This window comes from Mesoplodon mirus (genome assembly GCF_964341445.2).
Source record: "Mesoplodon mirus genome assembly, chromosome: 12".
In the NCBI taxonomy this organism is placed as follows: Eukaryota; Metazoa; Chordata; class Mammalia; order Artiodactyla; family Ziphiidae; genus Mesoplodon; species Mesoplodon mirus.
In genome coordinates, this window is record NC_138988.1 from 45,993,438 (window position 1) to 46,016,569 (window position 23,132).

The 23,132-nt window shown below is 50.3% G+C and overlaps 1 protein-coding gene across 4 annotated transcripts in view; it reads left to right on the top strand.

Annotated features, from left to right (window-relative positions):
- The window catches only part of ACKR2 (atypical chemokine receptor 2), a 53,407-nt gene extending 32,028 nt beyond the window's left edge, over positions 1-21,379 (top strand). The window contains exons 1-2 of one of the 4 annotated variants that reach the window (XM_082637243.1): positions 2,232-2,459; positions 17,634-21,379. In XM_082637243.1, coding sequence (XP_082493369.1) covers positions 17,648-18,823 — 1,176 coding nt within the window. In that variant the 5' untranslated portion in view covers positions 2,232-2,459; positions 17,634-17,647 and the 3' untranslated portion in view covers positions 18,824-21,379. Of the gene's footprint in view, positions 1-1,006; positions 1,832-2,231; positions 2,460-11,247; positions 11,508-17,633 lie in introns of those variants that run through there. The other 3 variants (XM_082637242.1, XR_014295420.1, XM_082637241.1) reach the window with 3 other exon arrangements.
- The last annotated feature ends 1,753 nt before the right edge of the window (positions 21,380-23,132 follow it).

A 23,132-nucleotide genomic window follows, 5' to 3' on the forward strand; every position in this document is an offset into this window, starting at 1 on the left:
CCTTTCATCACTTTAAATATATCATGGCACTCCCTTCTGGCTTGTAGAGTTTCTGCTGAGAAATCAGCTGTTAACCTTATGTGAGTTCCCTTGTATGTTATTTGTCGTTTTTCCCTCGCAGCTTTCAGTAATTTTTCTTTGTCTTTAATTTTTGCCAATTTGATTATTATGTATCTTGGCATGTTTCTCCTTGGGTTTATCCCTTATGGGACTCTCTGCGCTTCCTGGACTTGGGTGGCTATTTCCTTTCCCGTGTTAGGGAAGTTTTCGACTATAATCTCTTCAAATATTTTCTCTGGTCCTTTCTCTCTCTCTTCTCCTTCTGGGACCCCTATAATGTGAATGTTGTTGCGTTTAATGTTGTCCCAGAGGTCTCTTAGGCTGTCTTCATTTCTTTTCATTCTTTTTTCTTTATTCTGATCTGCAGCAGTGAATTCCACCATTCTGTCTTCCAGGTCACTTGTCCGTTCTTCTGCCTCAGTTATTCTGCTATTGATTCCTTCTGGTGTAGTTTTCATTTCAGTTATTGTATCGTTCATCTCTGTTTGTTTGTTGTTTAATTCTTCTTGGTCTTTGTTAAACCTTTCTTGCATCTTCTCAGTCTTTGCCTCCATTCTTTTTCCAAAGTCCTGGATCATCTTCACTATCATTCTGAATTCTTTTTCTGGAAGGTTGCCTGTCTCCACTTCATTTAGTTGTTTTTCTGGGGTTTTATCTTGTTCCTTCATCTGGTACATAGCCCTCTGCCTTTTCATCTTGTCTGTCTTTCTGTGTGTGAATGTGGTTTTTGTTCCACAGGCTGCAGGATTGTGGTTCTTCTTGCTTCTGCTGTCCGCCCTCTGAGAATTTTCTTATTTTAGTAGGAGGAGCCAGGGTTCACATTGTGAGGATAGCTCGGCCTCCCTTCCCCCAAGAACATCCCCCTACCTGGGATGTTTCAGGTGGAATTTGTGCTGTCCCCTGCTTATTATGCTCAGCTCTGTGTGATACTATATGTCCTTGACAGGAGTCTGGTGGCCAAGGGCCAAGGAATGCCAGGAGCTAAGAAGCCATTCAGGAGGAAGACGCTTGAACAAGGTCAGGGGTGCATAGGAGTGCAGGAGGAGACTGTAAGTTGTCACAGGTGCGCCAGCACCATTATACAAGTGCTAAAGAATGAATGGGGCTGGGCACTGAGCATCAGTGCCGCTCACCTCGCAAGAAAGGCAGTGGACCACACAGTGCTTGCCTCCTGAGGGAAGAACAGAACCACCTGTGAAGTTGCAAACCTGAATCTGATCAAACCTCCGACTTCCAATTCACAGGAAATACAGAGAGCAGAGAAACGTGTTAAACAGCACCGTGAGATGCAACCAGCACAGTCCAGATGCTGGGAACTTTACATACAGGATGAGCAACCAAGTTGCAAGGAAAAGCAAAATGATAGAGGTGGAGAGGGAACCTACAGATCTAAGAATACTTAAAATATATATCAACCACTAACGGTGCGTGGACCTTATATGGATTCTGAATCAAAGAAACAAACGGTGACGGGAAAAATTTATGAGACCAGTGACTGGATATTTGATATTAAGGAATTAATGTTAACTTTTTAAGGTGTGACAGTGGTCAAAGTCCTTATTTTTTAAGGACACATACTGAAATAGTTATAGCTTACATGGTATGATGTCTGGTATTTGCTTCAAAATAACCCAGGAAGGGGTAAGTGGGTGGGAGTGTAAGTAAAAAGATTGAGCACTAGTTGATAATCGTTGAAGCTGGATGATGGGAATTATTTTATACTATTCTGGCACTTTCTCAAAGTGTATGTTTGAAAATTGCCATAATAAAAAAAACGTAATAAGACTATAAAACATATGTGGTGAGGAGAAAACATCTGGATTTGGAAGGAAGGTGCAATCAGCCAACTGGCTGGGGGCCGAGAGTGGGAGTGCAGGAGTCAGGCTGCCTGGGCCTGGGACACACATGTGGGGAGGGCCTCCTGGATGGGCAGATGGGGTGAAAAGGTGAAGGAGTGGTTGGCAAGCCTTTCAGTTCTCAACTGTTGATTAACAGTCAGCTTCCTCAGTTTCCAAGACCTTACAAGTGTTTAAAAGAAAATAATTCCACAGAAACAAAATTGGCCACAGAAGGCTGGCTGCTCAGCTCGTCCATGCCTCCCACCTACTTACAGGCTCTGTTGTGAGCACCAGTTTCCAAGCCCTACACGATGTCGCCTTTGCTTGGAACCCGAGGGTACGTGCAAACTGCTGCTGTTTGCCGTCCCTGACCTCGGGCTGGTCAGGCATCCTGGCTTCAGTCATGTCCTCATGGGCAAAGTCCCAGAGCCAACAACAGAGTGTGCCAACTGATGGAGTATGGATGTCATCGGGTCCAACCCTCTACAACTGCTCTCCAGAGAAGCCCCAGGGAGTAGAGTCTTTGTGTCCAAGCAGCACTGGGAGCATTCTTAGGTAAAAGTAAGTAATTCTGAGGAGTTTTCAATGTTGAAGCATATGTTCACCCAGTACACTTGTCTTGCATGTCTGCTGCATGTCAAGCCCTGGCTGGGCTTTTCCGTGAGGGATTCGCAGATGAGTAAGAAATAATTTCTGTCCTAGAATAGCTAACTAGATCTGAGTTGGAGGGAAGGGAGAAGGAAGGAGCAAAGAATTAAACAGAATATTCTCATATGTTATGGGCAAGAGAGTACTGGCATGGGAATCAGAAAGTCCAGGGGCTCCTATCAACTGGGAGTTTCTGGGCAAGTGACTTTCCCTCTCTGACCCTTGGCAATCCTGTCTACAAAATGGGTGTGATAACCTCAGCTTGGCCTAACCCACAGAGAAGGCATCTGGAGAACCACTACATTAGCTCATGTAATATATGGTTGAAGGTATTTTGATAAATGAATAAATACGTTGATTTCAAACAGATATGTTTTTACCACAGCAAGGGACTGGTAATACCCCCTGCCACCTTAGCTGAAAGCAGCCCCCTCCCAAGGCCCTGAGCTCAAGACCCTGGTCAGATGTACAAAAGGGGAGACAACACATGTCTGGGGTGGCTGGAGGGGGCCAGCTGGCGGGGGCGGCGCAGAAAGAGGTAATGGAAGAGGTGAGATGAACATTTCCTTCCTGCTGTGCCGTCAATGGAGAATAATAGGAAGAAACGGTCTGAGATTTTGACACAATGTCTAATCAAAGTGACTAGACACTGGCGCTAACAAAACTTCTAAACTGTGGGGCAAGTTTGTGATTTAGGAATTCCAACTTTAAGACCCTGGAGATGGACCAGACTGACCCTCTTGTGGGCTCAGCCCAGAATGGGGTGAACTTTGCCCAAGGAATACAGAGAAGTAGAAAGAAAGAGACAGCAAGTGAGACAGAGGCTGAGGCAGGGCCAACCCGGGGCTCTTTCATCTAAAAGCCACTTTGTCAAGTGCCGGCTGGGCTCCATCAGCAAATCAACTGGCCGCCTCTCTAGCTCCTGTTCTGTGTGGGTAGCACTGGATACTCTGTGTGCAGAGGAACAAGGCCCTTGACCTTGGAGAATTTTCAGAATGATGGACAGATTTGCCCCTGAATAATAATTCCCTTACAGACTCGGGAAGCTCAGAGCAGGGCATCAGGGAGGCCTGGAGAGACTTGGGGAGGCTTCTGGGGGGAGACAGGCCTGGAGCTGGCTTATGGAGGACAGACTACAGGCAAAAGCTTGACAGATTCACAGTCAGTCCTTGGCTGAAGAGAGAAGCAGGTGTTTTGAAAACGTGATGCTGCTTTTCACTGTAATTAGTAAATGTGCCCTGTGAGTTAGGAGTATGCCAGAATAGTAAAGATTTTAAGGTCACTACCCTGTAGTTTAAGGGCATTGTGTCCTGTGGGAGAGGCCTGTGTATCCTGGCTGAGTGGCTTCAGAGGCTGGGTCTACTCCCTTCCCAGGGAAGATAATCTTTGCACACCTTAAAGAGAGCAGAGAAGATGAGTTCAGAGCCCTCTCCCTGCAGCCCACATGGGAAGGTCCTGCTGCCCCCTGACTAGTTTCTCTTGCTGCAGTGCACAGCAGTCACTGTTTTGGCTGCCCTTGGAGCCAGTGGAAGACAGCTGGTAGCTCTCTCTTGGGTGGAGAGCAGTTCCTCTGTATGAATTTGAGTAAGTGTTGCCCAACTGTCTGCCACCTGGGCTTCTCAGCAACTGTCACTGCAGCAGAGCAGAGAAGGGGAAGTCAAGAACGAAAAGCTCAGGGCATGAGGTTGGCCGGTGTAGCTATGGGCCGGGTCAGGATTGGGGTGGAGAGCAGGATGACAGACTGGAGAGGAATGCAAGGACCTGGGCCTACCTGGCCAGCCCTTCCTGGAACTCCCTGGCATTGGAACCATGACTGACTTCCCCTGACTGGAACATGCCTGTTCCAGGAAAAGGCCCAGCTCTTGCTGGAAAGCTGCCTCAGTGGGTTCCAGGGAAACCTGACCACTCATGCAAAGACTCTGAGCTGCCCCCATAACCTGCCCTGCCCACCAGGGAGTGTTTGATGTGCTGTGGCTGGGAAATCAAGTCAGCAGGAAGCAGATGGTTTGAGATATTTCAAAAGAGAATGAGACAGTTTGAACAGCAAAAGAAATAATGATAATAATGAAATAAAATTAATACTCATGGGTCTATACTGATATAAATAAATAAATAGGAAGGAAGGCTAACTTTCTTACAGTAAAATTCCAATTAAAAATTATAGAGAGGGGCTTCCCTGGTGGCGCAGTGGTTAAGAATCTGCCTGCCAATGCAGGGGACACAGGTTCGAGCCCTGGTCTGGGAAGATCCCAGATGCCGCGGAGCAACTAAGCCCGTGAGCCACAACTACTGAGCCTGCGCATCTGGAGCCTGTGCTCCACAACGGGAGAGGCCGTGACAGTGAAAGGTCCGCGCACCGCGATGAAGAGTGGCCTCCGCTTGCTGCAACTGGAGAAAGCCCTCTCACAGAAATGAAGACCCAACACAGCCAAAAATAAATAAATTAATTAAAAAAAAATTATAGAGGGCTTCCCTGGTGGCGCAGTGGTTGAGAGTTTGCCTGCCGATGCAGGGGACACGGGTTCGTGCCCTGGTCTGGGAGGATCCCACATGCTGCGGGGCGGCTGGGCCCGTGAGCCATGGCCGCTGAGCCTGCGCATCCGGAGCCTGTGCTCCGCAACGGGAGGGGCCACAACAGTGAGAGGCCCACATACCGCAAAAAAAAAAAAAAAAAAAAAAAAAAAAAAAAATATATATATATATATATATAGAAAGAATGATGGAAATAGAAAGTGACCATTTGGCAAACACCACAGTAATAATCGTTGTCAGAAAGCATCACTGGTAGATGCTAAAATTAGTGGTAAATGTATGATAAGAAGCAGGATATTTGCATAGTTTCAAAGTACCTCCCCACAAGGTGCTTATTACAAAGGAATGAGTAGTAATTTCATGGTGGAAAAACCTGGCAGACACTACCTTACCAAGTGATCAAAGTTAACATTGCCAGTAATGAGCCATATTAAAATCAGGTACATCTGGTATCATGCGCTGAGAGGGACACATCACTTCTCTGGTGTTCCTGCCCAAAATGCATAGCCTCAATCTAATCATGAAGAAGCATCAGATCAAAATATAGGGACATTCTACAGTTCTCTTCAGAACTGCCAGGTCATGAAAGATGAAGCAAGACTGAGGAACTGTCTCAGCAAGACTGAGGAACTGTCTCAGAATGGAGAGACCAAGGAGACACAACAGCAAAATGCAGGGTGGGGTTCTGTTTCAGATCCTGGACCAGAGAAGGGACATTAGTGGGACAATTGGTGACATTCAAATAAGGTCTGCAGATTAGTTAATTGTATTGTGTCATGGTTCAGATTATTGTATTGTGCCGTGGCTCTGTAAGATGTTAACGGGAATTCTGTGCACAATTTTTGCAAGTCTAAAAATTATTTTTAAATTAAAAAAATTTTAAAAAGGGGGTGAGGAAGGAGCCCAGGTTCTAGAACTTAGTTGTTCCCCAAGATGGAAGCAGGACTCTATGGCCTTATTCTCCCTATTGGTAACTAGCATTTGGCCTGGAGAGACTTGGAGACCCACCCACTAGGAAGGTCCCCTGCTTCCCTCCGTGGGAGTGAGAACCCATCACGGTCTTGGCCTCCTGTGGCCTGTCGATGCCAGAGAAAGGCAAATGTCTGCCTTTGTCCACCTCTCTAGGGACATTCAGTTCTCATGCCTGTCTGAGGGAGGCACCATCCCCACACCCCCAAAAGATCTGAAAACCACGGCTCAGAGAGGTGAAGCCACCATCTCTAGGTCACACAGCAGGTACATAGCCAGATTCAAGCCCAGCTCTGTGTAACCCCATTGCCAGTGCCTGTAACCACCTGACATTATTCTATTACTACTCAATTCAGGTAGGGGCAACGAGCATTCACCAAGCAACTACTGTGTGTCAGGCTGGCAGTGGGGCTGGAGGTGAAGGTGGCTGAGACATTGACCCTGGACCACAGGTGCCATCCTAGCGGAGAGGTACCCTCATACTGCCAAGCATATGGCAGGCAGTGTGTCGCACACATATTCGTTCATTCAGTCTGCTCTTGCCTGGCCCTGGACTCAGGCTGGTGGGTCAGATATGGTCCTTGCCCTGGGAGCTCATGACCCAGTAGGGGAGCAGACAAGTGAACAGACAGCTAGCTATGCGGAGATTCATGCCATGATGGGAGTGGCAGGGGGAGTAGGGAAAGGGAAGGAGGGAATATGGTCTAAAAAGTCTAGGAGATGAGAATATCGCTGACACTGTGGGTGGAACAGACACAGCACTGCATGGAGGGAGTTATGGTCAGAGAAGGAGAGTTGGGGGTGAATGAGGGAGTGGGTAGAATCCTGCTGGGGAGGTATCCAGGACCAATGAAGCTGGAGGCTGGGAAGGCCACCTAGATAGGGGACAGGGTAAGCGAAAGCCTGAAAGTCTGGACTGAGGCAGTTCATGTCCTTGGCCCAGCTGCAGGGGAATCATTCCAGAGAAGTGTGGTTGGGGACACGTGTTTTCCAAAGTAATTAGTCTATCTTTGGGGGAGATGTTCTTTCATGGGGGCAGTCATTTGAGCTTGACTCATATTCAGTGAGGGAAACAGCTTGTGGCTGTGCAGCCGAGGTGGGTCTGGGGCAGGCGCAAAGAGGTACTTTGTTCCAGCCGGAAGACAGGATGTGTGCAGGAAGCTGTCCAGGGAGGGGAAGAGCTTATGAAGAATCACTCCCTCTGCACTTCCCTGAGGAAGAAGGACCCAGGCGCTACTGCTCTCCTCCTGGGTGCGAGGTGGACATCCCTAGGCAAGTGGGGCTGGCTCTGGTAGGTTTCTGAAACTCTCGGAATGGGGTGGGCCCTACGCAGGGGCCACAGGTTGAGACTGGATCTAGTGGCCTGGAGAGTGTGGACAGTGTGGGGAGAGGCAGGTGCTAAGCGGGGTGAGTGTGGAGCTCTGTCTCTAGGGCAGCTGTTGGAGCAGTTGCCCCAGCAGCTGGGGAGTAAGGTGGTCTGCTGGCCCCTTGCCCCCTTGATTCCGGCTCTGAGAATCTGCTTCGTGGATTCTGGAAATCCCTGCGAGTTGGTACCTACATGGCTGGGTGACCTCAGGCATTCCCTTTCCTCTCTGGGCTGTACTGTGATGGGGACAGATGAGATGGCCTTTAAGGGTCCCCCTCCCAGGGCTGAGGTTCCCAGCACACATCCACACTCTCTCCTTATGCAACCCCCATCCTCTCTTTTTACCCCCAACTCCTGCCAAGTTCTCAGCCCCTCCATCTGCCCCAAACAGTCCCAGGATCCCCTCTTATTCATCCCAGCTTGAGCCAAGTGTCATTTTAGGGTCTGGAGGGGAACCAATAGTTATGTGCTAGGCACTTATTTAATTATTATAAAAATGCCACCAGGAAGCATTTTATAGGTGAGAAAACTAAGGCTCAGAGAGGTTAAGTAATTTACCCAGGGTTACTCAGCCATTAAGAACTGGACCAATCTATAGTCTATTCTTCCATGCTGCACCATGCTGAGTGTACCACCCTCCCTGGGGGTGGTGGCGGTGGAGTGGGTATTTCATTTTGACCCCAGCATAATGCTGAAATGCAAACGCGAGGAGCTCGAGTAGTGACATTTTGGGCAACAACGAGAGAGGCCCCAAAAAAGGCAAAAATAATTCAGGAAAGATGTGAAAATCTTCAGCAGCAGCTCCTTGAAGAGTCGGGCTCTAAAATTGCTTAGTTTTTATTAATTGAAACAAACTTTGGGAGGAGGGGTTGCTCTTATGATTTCATCAATGTCACAAACATCTCTTGTTTCCTGGTAAGAGCCAGGAAACATGGAGTAATGCGGGATCCCAGGGAGTGGGGGAGTGGGTGGGCCTCACGGATCCCAGGGAGTAGGAGGCAGCCTGTCTATCAGGAGGCTGCAAGGGGCCCCCTGCCTGGTGGGGACCGGACAAGGCCACTTTCTTCCAGCCAGGCTCTGTGACTCCACAGACCTAGGGAAGGTTAGTGCAGGAGATGGGGGCTCTGGGCTTGAAAAAGGCAAGATACACCAATATGTTCCCAAGGGTTATTTTGGAGGGAGGTAGGATTATGGGGAGATTTTTAGCCTCTTTTCTATTTTTTTTCTTGTATTTTCACATTTTACATTGAGCATGTATTACTTTTGTAATCAGGAAAAATACATGTTAAAAAAGTAAAGAGGGGGCCTCCCTGGTGGCGCAGTGGTTGAGAGTCCGCCTGCCGATGCAGGGGATACGGGTTCGTGCCCCGGTCTGGGAGGATCCCATATGCCGCGGAGCGGCTGGGCCCGTGAGCCATGGCCGCTGAGCCTGTGCGTCCGGAGCCTGTGCTCCGCAACGGGAGAGGCCACAACAGTGAGAGGCCCGCGTACAGCAAAAAAAAAAAAAAAAAAAAAAAAAAAAAGTAAAGAGGGAGAGTGTGTGCAGTGGTCCAGGACTCAGTGATCAGGGCTCTAGGGTCAGCTCTGCCTGGTTTGTGGTGAGGCCCTGAGCTTCCTGTGAAACCAGGGAGGGGACACCTGCTCCCCTCCTCACAGGGAAGCCAGGAAGACTTGCAAGGACCAGGGTATAAAAGAGCCTCATGTAAATGTCAGGACTGGTTTGTATTGTTTGCATTGTGTTTTATCATCACAAGGAATCCAAATGCCATGCTTCCCAAGGGGGACCGTGCAGGGGGCAGCTGTCGGTCCTGTGAGTCTGCGAGGGCTCACAGCAGCTCGCAGTGTGGTTCAAGGCTCCAGATCTAGAGCCGACTGGTGGGACTTGATTTCTAATCCTGCAGTACACTTGCTGTGTGTCCTTGGGCACGTTACTCCCCCTCTCTGAGCCTCAGTTCCTCACTTGTAAAATGGGAATAACAATAGTGCTTGTCTCAAAAGGTCATTGTGAGAGCAGTAAGTACCTTAACACATATAAAGCTTGGTGGGCAAGTGGGGGAGTGGCGGGGGGAGGGACCACAACTCACTTGTTATTTTCTTTGAGAGGCAATGTAATTTAGTGTTTAAGAGCATGGACTCTGGGGAATTCTCTGGCGGTCCAGTGGTTAAGACTCTGCGCTTTCACTGCTGAGGGCATGGTTTTAACTCCTGGTCAGGGAACTAAGCCATGCTGCATGGTGGAAAAAAGGAAATGGACTCTGGGTTTTAGTTCCTGGTCTACTACTCACTTGCTCTTGGGCCAGTTCCCTAATCTCTGTGCCTCAGTGTTCTCAGCTACAAAACGGGACTAATGATATGTTTAATTTCTATCAGGTAAATATGAGGATTAAATAATATATGTGAAGCTCCTTGTCCCTGCACCCAGCACACTGTCAGGGCTCCATGGTGTTAGCCATTATAATAACTGCACCACATTTAATCCCACGAAATCCTTTGCTGTAGTATTATTTATTTTATGATGAGAAAACAGCCTCGTGGAATTCAAGGGTTTAGGATGGAAGCCCTGACTTTGTCTTGGGGCTGCGTGAAGGTTTAAGCCCAAGAGCATCCCAAACTGAGCAGTGGAGCAGAGACCCACCTCTGCCCCCATGAGTTGGTCATTCCTGAATTCTCTCCCTGCGTGCCATTCCCATGGCCCTGGACCTCTTTCCTCCTGTCCTTGTGTGGCTCCCAGTTCCTTTTCCTGTTTTCTATTCACATACCATCAATCCCACAACCAGCCTTCCATTCAAGCATCCTGAGCAATGGCAGCCTGGTCTCCTGTCACTCTCCATCTCTAGTCCCCAAACTTCACCCCTATCTTTTAATGAGCTAGCCTAGACTCTGGGCCTAGGTTTAAATCCCAGCTCTGCTTCTTACTAGCTATGTGCCTTTGGGCATGTTCCCTAGCCCTTCTATGACTCAGTTTCCTCACAGGTAAAACAGAGATAATAACTATCCGCCTCAGAGTGTTATTGCAAAGATGAAATGAATTAATGCATGTAAGGTTCTGAGAACAGAGCCTGGCCCATAGGAAGTGCTATGTAAGTGGTGGGTATTGTTGTCGTTATTGTTATACATACAGTAGAGTTTAATATCTTGTGTTTTCCCAAACCCAGTAGGAAGAAAAGAGAGATCCCAATGCTGTTACCAGGTCCGCCACCTGTGCCCCAACAGAGCACTTTCCACAGCCCGACACTGTGGTCGGAGTGTCAGTCACTTTATAACTCCTGCCTCAACTTTTCCAGCCACAGCTGGGCCGGGAATACAGGATGGGAATGCTAGAATTATAGGCAGAGCGGGGGGCCCATCACTAGCTGAGCCAGGTTGGAGTCCAGGCCTTGGGACTCTGTCTCCACCCTAGTCCTCCCAAAGCAGCCAGAGGAGCCTTCTGTGGGAGGGAGCAGGGGGTGGCCACAGGGAGGCTTGCTACAGCTGGAAGTGGCCTTGAACTTGGCTCAAGTGGAAACAGTGGGGGCTCTGGGCCGGTCACACTCCATGGTCACGGGCTCCCAAGACTGCTGAGGCAGAGCTTGCCCAAGCTGAGGAAATAACTCACAGAAGGAGGGCCTTGGCTCAGCTGTGTGCAGGGCACCAGTGTGGGAGAGAGAAAATCAGGCCAGGGAAAAAGGAGGCGAGAGAAGAAGGGAGGGAGAGGGTGACTGTGCTGATTAATTGCGTGGTCATTTGTTGAATGCCTCTCAGATGTCAGCCCTGTGTCGGGGAGTTCCAACGCCTGGGAATCCCCAGTCTAGCAGAGGAGGCAAGTGATCCTCAAAAGGTGACTCTGTTTCTGGGAGGTGGATTTGAGGCTGAAGAGTGACCTTTTTTTTTTTTTTTTTTTTTTTTTTTGCGGTATGCGGGCCTCTCACTGTTGTGGCCTCTCCCACTGCGGAGCACAGGCTCCGGACGCACAGGCTCAGCGGCCATGGCTCACGGGCCCAGCCACTCCACGGCATGTGGGATCTTCCCGGACCGGGGCACGAACCCGTGTCCCCTGCATCGGCAGGCAGACTCTCAACCACTGTGCCACCAGGGAAGCCCAGGAGTGACCTTCTGTGAGTGCTTGGGGGGCTGGGGCAGGGGGTTCACCAGGCCAGTGGCCCAGGTAGCCTGGGAGGGGAGGATTGAGATTGCATTTTAAAGGATATAAATCTTTTTTCAAGGAAGCCAGCAAAATTATCGTCCACTGAAAGTGATCTCAAATGTTATTCTTTGTTTTATATTACAAAAGCCGGTGTGGCCTCTTAGGGTCACATTTGATCTTGTTTATTCACTGGTCTCAGCTGCACTGTGGGCAGCACACTCAGCATGGGGGTGCTGTGGTCAACTAGGAGGGGACCTACACGTGACCCTGTCCTCAAGGCCTCTTGGCTGGGGAGGAGGGCAGCCATGGGGTAGATGTGAAAGGTGTAAAGTGAATGTGGTGGGTGACAGCAAGACAGGCAGGTTTGGTCATGCTCCATGGGGTCCTGATCAGAGGTATGTGGTAAAGGTTTAACAACCGATTCTCAGCAACAGTGGGCGAGGGAAGGGAAGCTCCAGTTTATAGCATTTGCCTTGGTGTAAATATTCCCACCATGATCAATTTCAGGCTACTGATTTATCACTGAATGTGGAATTGGTTAATTCCATGATTGCTTGTTGAATGCCTCCCAGATGTTGCATTACTGGCTCTCGCCAGCTGGTACGAGACAGCCTCAGCATATGGCTGACTTTGAGTCTTCTCTGCCACCCATTGATGAGGCCAGAAGTCCCACTATCAGAGGCTCATCCTTCAAATTCAAGTTTGGTTCATGTTGAAAAGGGGAGCTGGAGGAAAAGGGCCAGTTCTGTTACTGAGTCCAAGCTTGTACTGCTCCCCTGCACGACAGGGGACGAGGTGTTGGGCAAGGAATAGCGACTTTATTCAGAAAGCCAGCAGGCCAAGAAGATAGGGGACCCGTGTCCCAAAGAATCATCTTACCTGAGTTATTAGAATTCAGGCTTCTTTTATACTAAAAGGGAAGCGGGGTGTGGCTGGTTGTTGCAGACCTCTTGGTACCAGCCAGACCTCGGTGGGGATGTGATAATCCTTTGTTCCTGCAGCTGACCACGTGGGACTGGTCAGATGTTCCCGTAAACCTTCAGCAAGACAAATGTTATTTTTTGTTCCGCAAATTTTTATCTCTATGTGAATGAAAAGTGTTAACGCCTTTAACGGTCAAGCTTGGGAGGCAGAGTCTTGAGAAAGGGTTATTATGTATATTTCAGGCTGTAAGCATCATTCTTTTACTGTTGGATGAGACAAAGGTGCAGAGCCTGCATGGCTAAGCCCAGGCAACAGAGCCAATGTGGAGTCAGGTTTGTTCGTCTCTGTTACAGTTCTACCTTGTATTGTTAGGGCCATCCAATGCTGGGCCCATCATTTGCTGATCTTAAGCTGTGGGCAATTGGGCTTCACCTCTCCAAGCCTCAGTTTCCTCATCTGGAAAATGGGGATCATAATGGCCCTGCTTATCAGAACTATGGTGAAGATTAAATGAGAAGGAGCTCAACTAACATAGCTACCTTCCTGTCTAGATGGACATAGCAGTATCCTCTCTCTTATTGCCTCAACTTTGACTTCTCTGAGAGGCCTGGGGAGGGGAGGCCTGGATCCTCAGGAGAAGACATTAATCTCCAGCCAGATTCTTGCTAAGTTAAAGCTGGAGCCAGCCCAGGCCAGCAGCCTCAGGATGATGTTACTGCCCCAGAGACAAGCTGTAGTTTGCCCTTGTGCCCTTGGCTTCATTGTACGGGAAGCTCAGCTGACCTTGCCCTTGCTGTCCCTGCTCCTTTCAGCCTCCTCTCTATCTAGTTCTCTGGATCCCCCAGAGGTTCTACTACAGAGCTTCATTCGGGGTTGCCTTACTAGCTGCTAAGATGTGAATAACTGACACTGCAATTCATTCCTCTCAAGGTGTTTCTGGGTAAGCCAAATAAATGAAGTCCGGTAATAAGGAAAAGTGAAAAAACAAAAACAGGGAAAACAGAACGGGGCTAGATGGACTGTTAGGGGTGGGATAACAGAGACCTGAAGGGCAGTCAAACATGGGGTCTGTGGCTCAGTGCAGCCGTACAGAGATGACTCACTGTATGCTCTGCACAAGTAGTTCCCTTTCTTTGAGTCTCTGTTTCCCCACCTGTAAGTTGGAGGAGGTGGACACCATGCACTCTCACTCCCTCAGTGTGAGATGTGGAGGGCACAAAGGGTCACAGGAAGTGACCCTATTGCCACTGTGTCAAATTACCACAAATTCAGCGGCTTAAGGCAACACAAATTTATTATCTTAAAATTCTAGAGATCAAAAGTCTAAAATGGGGCTTCCCTGGTGGCGCAGTGGTTGAGAGTCTGCCTGCCGAGGCAGGGGACACGGGTTCGTGCCCCGGTCCGGGAAGATCCCACATGCCGCGGAGCGGCTGGGCCCGTGAGCCATGGCCGCTGAGCCTGCGCGTCCGGAGCCTGGGCTCCGCAACGGGAGAGGCCACAACAGTGAGAGGTCCGCGTACCACAAAAAAAAAAAAAAAAAAAAAAAAAGTCTAAAATGGGTCAGCCCAGCTGCATTCCTTCCGGAGGCTCAGGGGAGGATTAGTTCCCTGCCTCTTCTAGCCTTTAGAGGCTGCCTGCATCCATTGTCTTGTAACCGCATCCCTCTGACCTCTGTTTCCATCGTCACATTTCCTTCTCGATTCGGATACTCCTGCCTTCCTTATAAAGGACCTTGTGAGTACAGTGGCCCCACCGGGATAATCCAGGGTACTCTCCCTAGCTCAGGATCCTTAATTACTTCTGTCAAGTCCCTTTTGATATGTAAGGTAACATATCCATAGGCTTCAGGGATTAGGATATGGATATTTTTGGGAGGCTACTCTGTTCACCTGTAGGGAGACTACGTTTCCCAAGGAGGCTCCATAAAGCCTTGGGGGCATTAATGGTGGAATCTACCAAGGCTGGACCAGCCAATGAGGGCAAAACCTGGGCAAGCAAGACCTCCTGAGCTCAAATCACACCTCTCTCAGGTGGCCCCTTTTGATAAGTGCTAGACAGGGCAGAACAGAGGCCGAGAATGAGATGGGACCAGGGACAAGGCACTGTTTCTGAGTCTGAAGACCTGGGGCTCAGATGCGCTCAGCCAGTGACTTCCTGCGTGATTGTGGAGAAGTTACTTTGCTCCTGGGTTAAGTGGGGCTGACAGTTCCTTTGTGGTTTGCCTTCCAGGACTACCAGAGTTGATATGAAAGTGCCTGGCCAACTGTCATGTGCATATGACACATGCTGGTTGCTGTTGTCATCGTTGTTGTTATTATTGATGAAAGTGATGGGAGGGGCTGGTGGCCCCAGAGGTCCCGAGAATGTGGAAAGATTCCCAAGGTGAACGATCAGGAGGCCAGAGGCCCTGAGAGGAAAAAGAACGGAGTGTTCCAGGTGAAGGGAGCCTTGTAAAGGTGCCCTGGTCCAGCCTGGGCCCTGCTGACCCTGACTTCTGGCTTTGATCAAAGCAATTATCAGACTTGGTTGTTTGTTAAAGCAAAAGTCAGAGACTTTCAGAAGCTAGGTCAGGATCAAGGTCAGTGCTAACAGACCAGAAGAGCTGGTATTTAATTAGTGGTAACTCCTGACTAATAAGCCCTCATCAGGCCCAAGTGCAGAAGGGCACTCCCTCCCCACAACGCCAGCAGCTCATGGACTCCCAAACCAGCCATGTGCTGGGGGTGGGGGTGGGCCTATACTGGTGCCCAGGAAAGAGGGGCTCAGGGACAGGAGAGCCCCGATGCACAGGAGGGGAGTGAAGGACGGAGAAAGGAAGGCACAGGGCCAAGTTCTCGAGGCCAGTCAGGAGCAGAGCCCAGCCCTAGTTAAAGCCTCCCAAGCTGAGGTCTTGGGGTGGGGATAGGATATCTGTGTTTCCCCAACATCTGGCTCAGAAGCCAGTTGACAGAAGCCCAAGGGTGGGACAGAGGCTCAAGGAGTAGGAGGACTCCAGGGCTCTCCTGAGAGAGGTTCTGCCTCAGCAGAATTGCATATTTCCATCACAGTGTCACGGTGTCATGGATACTAGAAGGGTCAGCTGAGGACCTGAGTCAACACTTCTTTCAAAATTCTACCTGGAAAAAGAAAGACAAAACTTCTACCGGGAAGGAAAGGACTGGGGAAAATGTTTGCAATATATATGTAAAAAGCTAAAATCCTTACTATATAAAACCTCTTATAAAATGAGAATCCCACCCATTAAAACAATAAATCATGCACAGAAGACATACATACAAAATAATACACTCAGTGTATTAAAAGTTCAACCTCATTTGAATCAAGGAATAAAAACTAAAATACAGAAGTACAAGGTGGAGTTGATTTGTATTTCTGGGTTTGTGGCCCATTATCATCACCAGCCTACAGGTCTTATTCTGGTGGCTGTGCATGATTGCCTGCTTGGGCCACAAATTCTTTTTTATCTCTTTCCTCTCTCCTCCCCAAACCCTCTTCCCCATTGGTGAACAATCTAATGTGCTGAACATGAAGTCTCTCTCCTTTTAGAACACAGAACAGGATTGAGCATAATCCTTGGTTCATGACACATTTTTCACTGGTTTGTGTGAGGCTCTCTTTTTAAAATTATGTTTAATAATACAATTAAAACCTGGGAAACTGCTGCCCAGAGAGAACTTGACCATGGACAGTGACCTGCCCCATCCCATGTCTCTGGCTTCTCCTGCCCAGGCAGCCACATCTTCAGTCTTTTGCCTATCTTTCCCCTGTCTTTTATCTCTTTGAGCTGCTTCACAGCATATATTTATATACTTCCTGAGGTGGTGGTTGTTTTATATATATATATATATATATATATATATATTTCATTTGCCTTAATTTTATTAAAAGAGTATCATGTAAATATTTTTATCATGTATATATTTTTATGGAACCTGGAGATAGCAGTAAAGAGGTAGAGACACACAGGGTGATGACGAGGGGTGTGAGGAAGGGGTCTGTGATGTCTCCCACGTTTCAGTCTTAGGTGACCGAATAGCTGGTGGCACTGTTCAGTTAGATAGACAAAGGAGAGGAGAAGAGGCTGGTTTGGAAGATGATGAACTCAGCTCTGGGCAAAGCAATAATTTAAGCAAATGTTTATTGAGTGCCTCCTATGTTCTGGGCATTCTTCATAGAGCTCGAAATGCTCTGCCTGAATTATAACATTTAAGCCTCACAAGAACTCCACGAAAAGGCACTATAATTAATATCATGTTAAAGATGGGGAAACTGAGGGATTAGTAGGTTTAGTTCTGAGTCTGTCGACATGCTGATTCACACCTTTCTGCTGCAAACCTAGAAATGGTGGATAAAATATTTTTAAAATATTAAATATTTATAAATAAAGATATTGACATAAAACTAAATATGTATAAATGAAATATTTTTAAAATAACCAAAGGAAGGGAAATCCTCAAGTGAGAGAAGTAAAGAGAGTTCAAAGCCAGAGTAGACACACTAGGTATTTATAGGAAAAGCAAGCCCCACTGAAGAGAAGCTCTCATTAAAAAGAAAAAATTATAAGCCACACAAAGAAGAATAATTTCAAGCCACACATGAGGAAGAGTATGTACACAATAAATAAGTGAATTGGTATCCCTAAATAGTAAAGAAAAACATGAAAGACATTATTAATCTTTATAAATGATAAGGGAGAAAATAAAGAAGAGAAACCATCGTGAAAGAAGTGCGTACTGGGCTTCCCTGGTGGCGCAGTGGCTGAGAGTCCGCCTGCTGATGCAGGGGGTGCGGGTTCGTGCCCCGGTCTGGGAAGATCCCACATGCCGCGGACCTGCTGGGCCCGTGAGCCATGGCCGCTGAGCCTGCGCATCTGGAGCCTGTGCTCCGCAACAGGAGAGGCCACAGCAGTGAGAGACCCGCGTACCGCAAAAAAAAAAAAAAAAAAAAAAAAGTGAGTACTGTGAGAACACCTGAGGTTAAGTCAGCTACCCAAGGTGACATAACTATTAAGTGGTAGCCTTGGGCTCCTCATCCTTGTTCCCGTACTTGCTAGCCTATGGGTTACTGGCGTGAATGCGAAGAGTCTATTGGACACCCCAGAGCACTGGCTAAAGTGGGTTTGGAGAGAGGGTGGATTCGTCTCCTGTTGCTCACACTGCTCTCTGGCCCACAGAGCTCCAGCACTGGATGTGTCCTCCCGCCATGGCCGCCACCGCCTCTCCTCTGCCACCCAGCACCAAGGTGGCCAGTTCTGAGAACAGCAGCTCCTTCTATGACTATGAGTACTACCTGGGCGACGTGGCCTTCATGCTCTGCAGGAAGGACGAGGTGCTGTCGTTTGGCAGAGTCTTTCTGCCACTCTTCTATGGCCTGATCTTTGTGCTGGGCCTGGGCGGGAACCTCCTTCTCCTAGTGGTCCTGCTCCGGTATGTGCCTCGAAGGCGGATGACCGAGATCTATCTGCTGAACCTTGCCATCTCCAACCTCCTGTTTCTGGTGACACTGCCCTTTTGGGGCATCTCTGTGGCCTGGCATTGGGTCTTTGGGAGTTTCTTATGCAAGGTGGTGAGCACCCTCTACACCATTAACTTCTACAGTGGCATCTTCTTCATTAGCTGCATGAGCCTGGACAAGTACCTGGAGATTGTTTGCGCTCAGCCCTACCACCGGCTGAGGACCCGGGCCAAGAGCCTGCTCCTCGCGGCTGTCGTGTGGGCTGTGGCCCTGGTTGTCTCCATCCCCGACATGGTCTTTGTGAGGACGCATGAAAACGCCCCAGGCATGTGGGACTGCTTTGCGGATTTTGGGGGGCATGGGACCATCTGGAAGCTCTTCCTCCGCTTCCAGCAGAACCTCCTGGGGTTTCTCCTCCCCCTGCTTGCCATGATCTTCTTCTATTCCCGCATTGGCTCTGTCCTGGCCAGGCTGAGGCCCCCAGGCCAGAGCCGGGCTCTGAGGATGGCCATAGGCCTGGTGGTGGCCTTCTTTGTGCTGTGGTTCCCGTACAACATCACCTTGTTTCTGCACTCGCTGCTGGACCTGCGAGTCTTTGGGGACTGCAAGGTCAGCCAGCACCTGGACTATGCGCTGCAGGTGACAGAGAGCATCGCCTTCCTCCACTGCTGTTTCACCCCCGTCCTCTATGCGTTTTCCAGCCGCCGCTTCCGCCAGTACCTCAAGGCTTTCCTGGCCACTGTGCTCAGACGACACCAGGCTCCTTACCTTGCCCAGGCCCCACCGTCCAGCTATTCTGAGAGTAGTAGGCTCAGTGGCCAAGAAGATATAACTGGCATGAATGACCTCGGGGAGAGGAAGGCTGAGGACTCCCCCAACAAGGGGGACGCAGGGAAAAATTCAGCCTGAGTGGCCACACCACAGTCCATGAGAGCAGATGGGACCCAGCTCAGCTGCGCATCCACCAAAAAGTCCTCCCTTCAGAGTTTTCAGTTACCATGTTGCTAAACCAGTCATTTCTTGGTCCTCAGCCATCAGCAGCGTTCACTGTCTCCTGTCTTCTCCCTCCTCTTTCTCCACTGCCTTCCAGGACTCCATACTCGCTGGCCTGAATGGCTGCCGTAGTTTCCCAGCTGACCTCTGTGCTTCCTATCCTCGTGCTCTCCGGTCTTCTAATCTACACCCAGCAGCCAGAGTAACCACAACACCCTCACCATCTCTCCCATCCCCCTCAGAGTAACCCGAGGCCTGCCACCCACCAGACTGCCGCCTTCCCTGTGGCTCAGCTGGGGAAATATTACTGCAAGATTGTTTACTATCAGAGCCTTGAAGGTGGATCCAGGGTCTGGCAGTCAGGAGGGGCTGGAGGTGCTCCACACATGGGAGTCTGCGGGTGGGAGGCAGAGTGAACACATACTCCTGGTGGTCCAGTAGCACCTGCCTCCCTCTGCCTCCCACGCCCCGTCTCAGGAGCCTTCAGGGCTCCCTAGACTCTGCACTATCAAGTCCAGAACGTTTATCCAATTTAAGGCTGGAGCTTTCACAATTAGAATCCCATACACTGTTTCACCCTTGTACTCCTTTGCCTCCCTTTTCATTTCCTGGTTGCCACACCCATTGTTCTTTCCTGCACGTTCCCGTCTTTGCTTTTGCACTTTCCGGCTCCCTTATGGAACAAGGATCATTTTCCAGCCAGGTATCCCCTCACCCTTGTCGTGTAACTGAATCCTACTTGCTCTGGGAAACCACTCCGGAGTCACTCTGCCCTGTGCTTTGGGTGGAGGTTGGGTAGAGCACGGATCTTTGACCAGTGACGACCTTGTGTTTCCCTGGCACAGTGGTTCATTTGTGAATGGGCACATGACCCAGGCAGAGCTTGTGAAATGTAACGTGACGAGCGTGCTAGAACAGAGGCATGAAACTGAAGCCAAGGGGATGGTGAGGTCTGGCGCTGCTCCTTCATTGGCTCGAACTTCAGAAGGTGAGGTGACAACAGTGAGTGAGCAGATCCTGGGGGCAGTGCTCGAGCCCTAGAATCAAGGCACGGCTGAAGCTCATCCCAAGCCTGGACTTGACGGTGACACGAACCAATAAATTCCTTTCCAGTTTGGGGTCGTGGTGTTTTGTTACTTGCGATCTAAGGATTCCTGTCGGATATGCCCTGCCTGGGTGCTTCATGTCTCCCACGGTCGGCCTCCTTCCTGCCCAATGACATGTCCACTGAGAAGCCTTTCCCCAGGGAGCCCCTGGCCTACAGTGCCATCTCTCTTTCCTGAGCTTCTAAAGCATCACTGCTTTCTCCTACCTCCCAGAGCCACCTGGCACAACCTGCCATGTCCTGCCGTGTCTGTCCTGCAGAACCCAGCACAGAGCCTGGCAGACAGCAGTGCTCAGAAGGAAATATTTAGATGGATAGAATGGAGACCAGGAGGACATATGGCTGGGTGAACGTAAGCTCCAGGGGAACAGGGGCTCTGCCTGGTGTAAAATCTGCATCCCCCATGCTTCAGTCAGTGTTAGGAATGTAGTAGGTGCTCACTACCTTTTTTTTTTTTTTTTTGAATGAATAGCTGGATGGATAGAGAATGGAGCCGGTGGTCAGTATCCTGCCCACTCTTTCTTCTCTTCCCCTGAGCTTGGATGGTCTGGTCACAGCACATGTGTCATGAGCAGGGCTGTCCCTGGATGTTGCCTGAGTTGACCTGGCTGATTTTTCCCTCTGTGTCTCAGCTCTGGTGCCTCTGGTTCTCTCTCCCCAAGGCCCCAGATTCCCCTCTATCAGGAAGGACTGTGAGCCCACTCAGTCCCCTGGGAAATGAAGATCCTCTGGATATGAAGGTGGTGGTTGGTTTGAGGATAGGGTGGTGACGTTCTATTTTAGAGCTCTTGAAATCTTGTCCGACAGGGGACCTCAGTCCTGCCCACATGGCAGCCTGACTGGTGAGATACAGCCTGAGCCATACTGGTAGGATCTAGGTTCCCAGAGTCTCTGACTTGGGTGCCCATGACACACAGATGGGATGGGACAAGGTATGCCAGGCAAGGGACACCCAGCAGGGCTTGTCACCAGCATTGGTGGATTTGCGTGTGTGCGTGTGGGTGGTCTGTGTGCGTGTCTGTGTTGCCGTTGGGGCCGTGTGGAGCACATATGGCTGTGTATATGGATCTAGCATGAATGTGTCACTGTGTCCATGTGTGTCTGAGTATGTGCCCATGGGTTTTCCGTGTGTTCCTATGTGCCTTTCTCTGGCTGCGTAAATGTGGGTGTGTGCTCTCTGTAAATAACAGGTGTATAACACGTAGTGCCCTGAAGCCTGTGCCTAAAGTGGAGGAGAAGGCCTGGCTGCAGGTGGCCCATTGGTCCCTCTCACTGTCCAGTTGCCATACACCACAGCTGACCACAGTGAGGGTTCTGAGTGTGGCGCAGTTTGCGAGAAGGCTCGCTGGCACTGGTCAGGGAGTGAATTGGAGGTTGGCCCTCATACACAGGTCAGGATGGAGAGAGCCAGGACAGTGCCCTCTCCATCCTGACCTGACTTCTCAGCCTGGACCTTGGTTCCTCCTGCCACCCTCTGTCCACCCCGAGGCTTGGCTTCCCGTCTGCACTGCCCAACATTCCTGTATTTCCTACCTGAGGTCTGAGGAAAGCCCCCAGGATTCTCTTGGCCCTCAGGCTCTGAGGCAAGGGAGACTCTCCCGCCCGGCTGAGCCAGGGAGAAGGGCGGGCATGGCTCTGCTTGGGAACAGGGCTGCCCACCCTCCACCTTGTGAAGTGTGGTGTGAGCGTTCACAGCAGTTACTGCCTATAGAAAAATATCTCTTTATTTTCCTAGGGGCCTGCAATTCCACCGCTGGCATGTCATTCCTGATCTTACTTTGTTATAAGCTAACCTCAGAGAGGATACACAGAGGGAGAAAAAATTTGGTGCAGGAAAGAGGGGTTCGCAGACAGAACTGCTGGGTGAGGACAGGCAGCGACCAGATGCGTCCTTGTGGGCCTCAGTCTTTTCGCTGCCCCGAGGCCTCTGCAGGGGCAGGAAGGGTGCCCTTGTGGAGGGTGTGTCCAGCAGTCCCCAGGCCAGGGGGAATACAACTACAGGTGCCACGGGCCCCTCCTCTGCCAGCGGGTGGGCATGGGCCTCCACGTGCACAGGCTAATCCTGGCTGCTCGCCAATTCCTGGGGTGAGGGGGGCTGTTGTTATGGTGGACATCCCTGACTGTGGGATGGTACACTCATCTTCACCTCACACCTGACCCCCATGAGGCTTCCCTCGGTCCCAGGCAGACCCTCAAACCGATCACAGGATCCATGAAGTTCCTGGGACATCTGCACGTGGTCACTCTCAGCTGAGGCCTCTTTGTCCTGACTTAGTGGGCTTGGGCCCGCAGCCCTGTCCCAGCCTGTCTACAGGCCTGGCTCCTGGTCCACAGTCCTCTGGGTGTGTGGAAAATGAAGGGATGCAGCACCCATGTCGGGGCAGGGCCAAGGAGGTGTGGGGAAGCCCTGTGTCTTTACCCCTGTTCCCACAGCTGCTCTGGCACAGGGCCTGGCTGTGTGGAGGAGGTTGCTGGTAAGCTGCCCAGAGACACCTCCTGGCCTCCAAGGCCCCTTCTCCGTCTCCTGTGCTCCCCATGGGGCTCTTCTCCTTGCGCCCCAGGCCCTTGTGGAAGGGGGTCAGATGCCTGGCTTCTCCTAGCCAGTCAGAGCTCTATGAGGCTCCAGGCAGATGTCACCATTTGGGGGCAGCTAGACCCAGAAGAAGGCAGGCACCAGCCCAGAGTCACACAGCTAGTGAGGACAGACTCCTGTCCCCGGGCCGGCCCCTGCCCACTCTAACAGCCTGTTATCCTGGCCAAACTCTGGGCAAAACAGGCAACCTTAAGACAAAGGAAGAGGCCAGTCAGAGGTGTAGGGTTGGGATAGCAGAGAGAAGGCCCCCGGGTGGTCCCTGCAGGGGGTCCATGCTGCCTGGGCCTCCCTTCTCCAGGAGCCTCTGTCAGCTCCCACAGTCACTACCCTTCCTATCCAGCCCCAGCCAGGGCCCTGCCGTCAGCCCACTGCAGCTCTGGCAGTAGCACCCTCTCACTGTCTCCCAGCCCTGGTAAGCACGCCTGGCAACAGAGACTGTCTCCATTTCACAGGCCGGAAAGCTGAGTGAAGGTGGGAGGGGAAGGAAAGTATTTGAGGACATGAAGTAAATTAGCCGAGTCTGGAAG